We start from the raw sequence: 9,825 nt of genomic DNA, 5'->3' as shown, positions 1-9,825 counted from the left end.
CTATGTGCACCGTCAAATTGAAATTTCAAAACATAGTCGCGAGATGGTCTACTCATGATTCCTTGATATTCTTGAATTCGTCTGCAAAATACGCATTTGACAGTGGAACTTTCGGCAGTGGACTGATTCTTGGAGACAGTAGATATTTTCTAAACAATAATTTGGTTACTCCCTTTGTTAATACCAGAACTCCAGCAGAACGCCTTTTCAATGAGTCACACATTAGAACAAGAAACGTCATTGAACGCTGCTTTGGTGTATGGAAACGACGATTTCCAGTTTTGAGTATTGGGATGAGGTGCCAAATTCCTTTGGTACAGGATACAATAGTTGCAACAGCTGTTATACATAATATTACAATTGATATGAAAGAAGATAAACCACCAGAAGACCCAGAAGTGAATGTTTATCTGGATAGAAACTTTAGACCCACTTATTGCAGACTATGGAGATGTCAGAAACTTACTGTTAGAATACTTTGAATCTTTAATAACAATGTAAAACAACGCTAGACAATAGTTTTATATAGTTTAATGTACACTACCGGCAAAAAATTATAAACAATTTATCTTTAAAAGTTTTGGCCATTTATTTATTTTTTATTAGTTTTAATTTATTTTTCTTTTACGAAGATATAGTAATTGATACAACATATACCTATTTTCCGCCCATTACTACTCATTAATTTTAATATTTTTTAATTATCTCGGTAATTAAGGAACTGGATGATCTTGAAAATTTTTCATTTGAATATGGTGCAGCCCGCGAAGAAACGATAGCACCTCATCATTTCGATTAGTTTTAACTATTTTTGTTTGTTTAATGCTCATTATATGAAATGGTTGACACGAACTCGTAAAGAAATTTCTATACGAAAAATAAATAAAATTCTGAAACAGTTCTGCAAGAAATACTTCAAATAGCAGCATGAAAATTCATTGCTTTTTCGATTTTCTCTCGAAATTTCGTAAAAAAATCGAAGTGTGCATAGTTTATTTAATTTTAGAAAATTCGTCAAAAAAACGGATGAGGATTTGAGTGGTGCACTGTGTTATTTATTAAACTATATCTCATTAACTAACAAAAACCATGTAAATCCAAATTTTAAACTTTAAATTAAATTATGAAAATTCTACGACTTTTTCTTCTCAACTTTAAGCATGTTAATCAGAATTCCTAGAAATTTTTAGTATCCAGTTTTATAGCTTATTAAATTTTAGTAATAAAGTTGCTAAAAATTCCGTTGATTTTTGGTAATTTGTTTTCATGACGGTATCGCGCATTTTATTAAATACGACGTAATCTTTTATATGCTAAAATTATCAATAATGAGTTGTGCTTTAATAATAACACCAGTAAACAGATTTAAAAAAATGTAAAATTTTATCTTGAATCGGATTATGAAACAAAATTTCAAGAAAGTAGAACAATTCTTGAGATATAGCCAAATTGGTTTTGAAAAAAATTCGGTGTCCTAAATTGCAAATATCTTCGGAAGCAGTTAGCCTAAAGATTTCCTTTTATATTAGTGGATCTTATTAAATTTATTAACATCTATGCCAACAACATTTTCCAACTGGATTACTTTCGGTACCACAATCAATATGAAGAAATGTGTTCACTTCCGGTTTCTTTCTGGTACTTGAAAGTATAATCTTTTGTAAATATAATAAGACCCTGCTTATCTTAGTTTAATAACAAACGTAGAAGCTATGAGCACTTAAGTAGAAGGTTTTATAATTAAGTTTAAGGTTTTCATACAAATTTACGATCTAAAATTTTAGTCAAAGCTTGAACAATTAATGAAACCATAAATTTGTATGGAAAGTATTTGTGTGTCTTTCTACTTAAGTGTCCGTAACTCCTCCATTAATTATTAAATGTAGATATAATGGGTCTTATTGTATTTTCAAAATAGCATACTTTGAAGTACATGAAAAAAGCGGAAGTGAACACTTTGCACTTTGTTTCAGATCTCAAAAGACCGAAATTTTGATATATCTCTTAAACTTTCATAAAATTTCACTTCATATTCGGATTCAGTCAGAAAATTTCACATGGGAAATGATGATGATTAATAAATAAAATAAATGATCAAAAGACAAGTAGTCAAACCTGGGGAAAATATTAGGGTGTTATCTTTTGTTGCGGGCTGTAACAAAAAATTAGCAACATACCGTGGTAAAGGTAGTGTCTAATTTGGTTTGGTAATAAAAAATGCTGATGCTTTAACATTTAAGATTACAGGGAACATATCAATAAGAATACATACTTTCATATTCTCCTGACTCGACTTCAGCATTCGCTGGTTGTGGTAAGGTAAGTAATAGATATGAAAATGTGGAATTAAACAAGTAAGAAAGTCTAAGTTCGGGCGGAGCCGAACATTAAATACCCGGCGCAATTATTAAATATATGTTTTCCACCTTTCCGAAAGCTGCCGCTGCACGATAAGCCGGGGTGTATAAATTTTAAGTAAATTAGCGTCCTTAAATTTCGAAATATTGCAGTTTCAAGCATTTCTGAAATATACCGTTATATGAAAAGCGGTCGTAATTTTAGTCCGATTTCAATAATTTTCAACGCTTTGCTTTTATGTGGCAAGCACAATAACCATACCGAGTTTGGTTCAAATTGCTAGAACGGTTAGCGAGATACATATATGTGATCATAAGTGGGCGGTGCCACGCCCATTTTCCAAAATTGTATCATAAGCGTATTTCTTGGTATAAAATTGTTGCAACCATCAATTTTGAATAAATTAGCTTTAATATTTGCTGATTTATCGAGGATTTCGTATTTTTCTAAATTACCGTTATATGGGATGTGGGCGTGGTTATTGTCCGATTTTAAAAAATTTCGGCCATTTTGTATGTTGTAGCAGGACCAATAACTGGGCCAAGCTTGGAAGAAATTGGTGCAGCGGTTACCAAGATATACACATGTAACCATAAGTAGGCGTGGCTACGCCCATTTGCCAAAATTTTTTAATATTCTTATTTTTCGTCTAAAACTCATTGTAAATATCAATTTTGAGTGAATTATCTTCAGTAGTTACTAAAATATCGCACATTTCGTATTTCTGAAAATTACCGTTATATGGGAGGTAGGCGTGGTTATTGTCCGATTTCGCCCATTTTCAATACCGTCCGTCCTATGCACAAAAGAAGTCTACGTACCAAGTTTCGTTAAGATACCTCAATTTTTACTCGAGTTATCGTGTGCACAGACGGACGGACGGACGGACGGACGGACAGACAGTCACCGCATAATCGATTTCTCTTTTCATTCTGATCATTTATGTATACATTTGTCTATATCTATCTCGATTCGTTTTGCCTGTTACAAACAACCGTTATGTGAACAAAGTTATAATACCCTTGTGCACAAGTGCGCTCGGGTATAAAAATGCAACTTATGTGTATAATTTTGTACCATCAGACAGAAAGGTGTCGTCAACGACATATGTAACCAAATCCTCCGCTTGTTTTATATGTGGAGCTGAAACACTAATTCCATTAGTAACAATTCATTGAACAAAATGAGAGATAATTACCTTCAACGCCATCGGAGTCATGCCTGTTATGCAAACCATCTACGTTGGAAGACATAGCTAGTATTTGATTTTCCACATCTGAATATGGAATTTGGGAATAAGCCCCTCCACCAGTTCTATAAAGTTCCTGCCGATTTATGGCTACTTTGTTTTTCAATGTCTTTTTCAAGCTTTCATAATTTTAGAGTAGATGTCGAGCGTGCAGTTCCACCGGAGGATGAATTGAAGAGCTTTGCAACTTTTTCCCATGACGCTTCTTTCTCCTTATTGGTTACAGTGTCTGTCTTTTTGTTCTCCAATATATGCTTGTATTTTGCAGCAATTTCTGTTAATATTCGCACTTCTGTTTGAGTAAAATTGGCAGATCTTTGCCTTTTTCTCGCGACATTTTCAACAATTTCAATATTTTCAACAATTTCCATTTCTTCCATTTTACAATTGGCAGACTTGACAAAAAATAAGATTATACATACTTTTTTGACAATCACATTGAGCAATTAACCTGTTGTCCTTTTCTTTCACAAGGTGTTTCCAATATATTTTGTTCGTACTCATTTTTTGATAACCATTCATGTTGCCACACTTCTGCAAATACAGAAGAATAGTTATCTACCACTTATCCCAAGAATGAAAAACTCAAAGTTTTTATTCAGTAGAATAAACGAGGAAATAAATTTATTCGTTGAATTGCTATCTGGAGAACAGGGACCGAACATAACAGTTATTGATGAAAACTGTCATGGAAAACTTCGCTATGAAGGAAATGTTCTACAACTAAGTGAAACATACCAATCGAATTCGTTTTGCACCGAGACTCAAATTTGAAAATAAATTTTTATTTGCAATTTTTATGCAAAATTTAAAAAAATAACAATTATATTTAATTTTTATATTAGAAATCCAAAATAACAATTATTTTTGATTTTTATATTATATGGCTTAGATAACAGTTATTGAAGAGTTTTATTTATAAAAGTCATCAATAAAAATCAGTCAGTGACTTTTACTTTTAAAAGTCATTAATATAAATCAGTGACCGACTTTTATTTTTTAAATCAATCGTATAAAAGTCATTAACATTTTTCGCAGTTAAGAAGGTGTTGGAAAACAAAAGTTTACTACGACTTATTCAAATGACTTTTATAAGTATGATTGAAAAAATAAAGATCAGTGACTGATTTTTATTTATGACTTTTATAAATAAAAGTCTTCGATAACTGTTATTTAAGACATATAATTTAAAAATCAAAAATAACTGTTATTTGCAGATTATTTAAATAAAAATCAAAAATAACTCTTATTTTCGATTTATAAAATAAAAGTCAGAAATAACGGTTATTTAAAGAGTAATTAAATAAAAATCAAAAAATAATTGTTAAAGAGTGATTTTTTTAATAAAAGTTGTAACTGTTACGGTCCCTGCTGGAGAATGTATCTGACAATTGAAAAACCGGCCCTTAATAATAATAATAAAACAAAAGTTAAACATCTTCGGCTAAGGATAAGGTCTATTTGAAATTTAAATACTAAATTAGTTGTAGTTGGTGTTGGTAGGGTGGAGATCAGACTAGTTATAGTTGATGCTTTCCATTTCCAGACAAGCGGTCAGGTACGAGCATGATTTTTAATTTCGACCAAACTCAAATACATTGTTTGTTGGTCCAAATAATGACAGTTGGAATTTTTTTTTTAAATGCCCATAACTTTGTCAAAATTTAATAGATTCCAACAATGTTTTTACTCAAATTTCAGTAATTCTTGTCACTTCAAGATAGAATGATACAATTATTGATTTTTATTATTTAAAATTTTTTATTTAACAATAAACAAAAAGTGCAAATTTTTTTTTAAATTTAATTTCTCAAAAAGTGTATTTTTTTTCTCTCAAACTTTTTTTACCGGAAAAGAGACACTTTGAACTACAATCAAGCCAAATCTCTAATAGCGAAGATTTTTTTTTCTGAGTTATGATTTTTTATAGAAAATATAACTTTTTGTGGTACATACTACAATATTCTTATATTGTTTAACTAAATGGAACATATGTATGTAATATATCAGCAAAAAGTACAGCCGTGATCATTTTTTGTGTATCAAATAGATATTAGAACACACTTTCCACCATACAGTTTCGATTATAAAAAGCTGGAAAATGTGACTTTGTATTTCGAAACTGTATGGTGGAAAGTGTGTTCTAATATCTATTTGATACACAAAAAATGATCACGGCTGTACTTTTTGCTGATATATTACATACATATGTTCCATTTAGTTAAACAATATAAGAATATTGTAGTATGTACCACAAAAAGTTATATTTTCTATAAAAAATCATAACTCAGAAAAAAAAAATCTTCGCTATTAGAGATTTGGCTTGAAGAAAAAATACGTGTCTCATTATTTGGACCAACAAACAATGTATTTGAGTTTGGTCGAAATTAAATATCATGCTCGTACCTGACCGGTTGTCTGGAAATGGAAAGCATCAGTTATAAACTTAATGTTAAATTTAGTCAGTATGTGAATAAATATGGAATTTATAATGGATTGCTAATTGAAATCTACTTGGTCTGAAATCTTTTGATGATTGTTTAGGTAGGTACGAATGGGTTTCTAATAAACATCTTTAGAACCAAGGATGGGTGGGCATGGACAGACCTGTAAATTTCCCTGACGAGTCTGTGTTTTAGTTAAAACATTGGAATCAGCAATCCTACATTGGCTATTATTTCTTTGCCTCGTTATTTTCTAGGATAATCTCTCTCTGTGTGCATAATTTGAATTTATTCTTTAGAGCTGTTGGCATGGGACGAAAATCATACTGTTTTAGCGCTATAAGCGAACTCACTATGGCTGAAGCTGCGGGGTGGAAACATAGCCAGATGCACACAATACGTAGTTGCTAAACAAAATCGTGTGAGTCAAATTGAGCTGAGGTTCCCAATACATTTTTGGTAGATGGCCAGCGGTTTCATAACAGAATAAAATGGCGCCCAACGTGGGGCCACATAGCAATTACGAATAAGTTGTTTGGGGTTTGTACTATGTGGTTCTATCTTTTCAATCTAACTGACTGTGGTTCCTGGAAGTTAGATAGTAAAGACTATATGTCTAGCTACTTGCCTGTCACAAGATTTTAGCAAGATAATTTCTCTGAAATGATTAATAACACCCGTAGGTGTATGCAAATAATTTCATTACTTTCAATATTTTAGTTTCAACTAGTCAAATCAATCTGCTTGAATACTTGTATACTGCAATAGGTTTATGAGTTACTTGTTTAGTTGTGATTTAGAAATGCAGCACGTGGAAGTTCAATTGTATTGGGCTGAATGCTCGACTCTTGACCCTTGTGTACACGCATGCAATCCAATAGATACGTAACTAATAATCGACATATTTCTTTTAATTGGTATAAGGGTAACATGTTCTGGAAGTTAGTTTTTATAACGAAAGGTTAACCAAACATTGACTTTATCTCTTACGAAATACCATCTGCGTTTTAGTTCCCATTTTATTGTCTGCTGATTTCGGTAAATAAACTCAATATAACATATATATGTAGGTATATACATATAAAGCTACGTAAGCAATCATCACTAGAAAGTAAGGCCAAATTTTTATGGTTGAGAAGAAGTAAATCCGCTTTATTAAACTAAAACTCCCCATTTATTCCACGCGTTTTACTTTAAATTAGTTGTTTGTGCAAAATAATAAAATTTTATTGGTTCGCAATTGGCGTCAAGTCGCCCAAATTTCAACGAATATACACATTCTATTGCTGTTACCATGATAAAAGCATAGTGTAGTAGTGAGTATATCAAGGATTTAAAGAAATTCAATTTAATATTTAATATTGTATAAAATTCGGTTGTTAACAGTTACAAGAAAAATGTTTGAATCATAAAGTTTTCCTTTTGATGTTTGAACTACAAAATCACTTAAATATAACATTTCTAAAATTACAAAGTTGAAATTAACACAGTACAATAAAAGACAGTAACACAAATACAAACCCACAATACTCCGCCTTCTAGTGAATTAATGTTACATAAATTAAAAGTAACTCGTTTCTTATTTGATGTTGTGTTATTCATTGTATTAGTGTTTGTTTCTGGTATTAGTTCTGTTTCAATAATTGCTGGTTTTAGTCTGTCTATCGGAATTGTTTTAACCTCATTATCTACTTCAAATTTGAAATATTTTTTGTTTTTTTCAACAACCTTAGAAGGTCCATCGTATGGTTGTTGCAATGATCTTTTATAAATAACACGCATAAAAACAAATTTACAAGTCTCCAAATCCTTTGGTATATATACACCAGTATCAGAATTTTGATTATAACTTAAATTTGATTTAACATTTTTAAATGTTCCCGTAAATTGCCTAAAACTTCAGTTGGGACCACAAGTTCACCGGGTAGGCGTAAATTTTGTCCAAAAACCATCTTAGATGATGTGGCTGAAATACTTTCTTTATACATCGATCGTAAACCCATAAGTATTATCGGCAGCTCATCATACCAATTGTTGGTTCCATTTGTAGCCATTATCGTAGCTTTTAACTGCCTGTGAAACCGTTCTACCATACCATTCCCTTGAGGATGATATGCAGAAGTTGTAACGTGATGACTACCAAGCAATTTCGTTAGTTCCGAAAACAATTTTGACATAAACTGAGTACCCTGATCTGTAGTGATTTTTAACGGTACCCCAAAACGTGAAACATATTCTCTAAAAAATTTATGTGCAACCACTGCCGCTGAAATGTCCTTTAATGCGTATGCCTCGGGCCAACGCGTGAACCTGTCAACAATTGTAAAAATGTAACGATGTCCTTTCGATACAGGAAGAGGTCCAACAATATCTAAATGAATATGCTCAAATCTACTTTTGGGAATCGAAATTTTAATTACAGGAGATTTAGTGTGACGATTAGACTTCGATTTTTGACAATTTATACATTCTTTTGAGCAAATATTAATTTCTTTGTGCATTTTTGGCCAATAGTACTTTTTAATAATTAGACGACGTGTAGCTTTTGTACCAGGATATGTAATGTCATGTAACTTATTAAACACTGTCTTGCGTAAACAATTTGGAACAAATGGCCTAGAACTCTCACCTGTCATTTCACACCAAATATTAAAATTTAAAAGTGGAATTTGAATTAATTTAAGGTTATGTGATGTGTCTCCAGATTTTAATGTGTTTAGTTCCTCGTCCTGTTCTTGTTCATTTTGTAAAACTTTGAAATTCAGTTCTGTACCCTTAATTGCATCAACTTCGAAAGCTCGAGATAATGTGTCAGCTATAATGTTCTCCTGTCCTTTAATATATCGTATGTCATTAGTAAATTGTGCAATGAATTCCATATGTCTAGTTTGTCTCGGACTACGTTCGGTTTTTGAACTTAAAGCATATATCAAAGGCTTGTGATCTGTAAAAACTGTAAGTTGTCGTCCTTCTAAAAGATAGCGAAAATGTTTAATGTTCAAATAAATAACTAGCAACTCCCTGTCAAATGCACTGTACTTAACTTCGGATGGAGAAAGTTTCTTAGAAAAGAAAGCTAGTGGCTCTGATTTATTATCAAACGTTTGATGTATGACACCACCAATTGCCCTATTAGATGCATCCACATTTAAAGAGAGTTTGGCATCTTTGTTGAAATGATTTAACAATATCGTAGACGCAAACTTTTCTTTAATACATTAAAAGGCTTCATTTGTTGTGTCATCCCAAATTAAGGACTTGTCACGATTCTTAGTTGTTCGATTGATTAAATTGTAGATAACTGCCGTAAACTCAGCTAATTTTGGTACATATCGATGGTAATAATTAACCATGCCTATAAATTTCTGCCCCTGTTTAATAGATTTTGGACGTTCAAAACCACGAATAGCTATCAATTTTTCATCAGAGGGTCTACTTCCTGCCCCAGAAATATTATGTCCTAAAAAGTCAACACTTGTAACACCAAAAGTACATTTACTTGGTTTGATATTTAACCCGTATTCTGTTAGGCGTTGGAAAAGTATACGGAGATCTTTAAAATGCTGTTCTTCATTTTCACCTGCAACCAATAGATCATCAATATATGTAAAAACAAAATCTAAACTACTAACTACTTCATTAATAAATCTTTGAAAAGTTTGCGCTGAATTTCTTAGTCCGAAAGGCATTCGTATAAAGTCAAACATACCGATAGGCCCTTACCAAATATAATTTCGAAAATATAAACTTATTTCTGAGATTCATATTGAAATC

The 9,825-nt window shown here is 31.7% G+C and overlaps 1 protein-coding gene across 1 annotated transcript; it reads left to right on the top strand.

Annotated features, from left to right (window-relative positions):
- Nucleotides 1-1,182, top strand: LOC118753716 (putative nuclease HARBI1; the record flags this gene model as incomplete). The annotated part of the gene is given in 1 exon segment (XM_036488583.1): nt 1-1,182. A coding segment is annotated over 1 exon segment (482 nt), but the record flags the coding sequence as incomplete, so codon positions are not given.
- Nucleotides 1,183-9,825: the final 8,643 nt, after the last annotated feature.

The sequence above is a fragment of the Rhagoletis pomonella genome, unplaced genomic scaffold, assembly GCF_013731165.1.
Source record: "Rhagoletis pomonella isolate Grant_MI unplaced genomic scaffold, Rhpom_1.0 Rhpom_scaffold_02779, whole genome shotgun sequence".
Lineage (NCBI taxonomy): Eukaryota > Metazoa > Arthropoda > Insecta > Diptera > Tephritidae > Rhagoletis > Rhagoletis pomonella.
The sequence above is the reverse complement of the archived record's forward strand: the minus strand, read 5'-3'. Positions and strand labels throughout refer to the sequence as shown.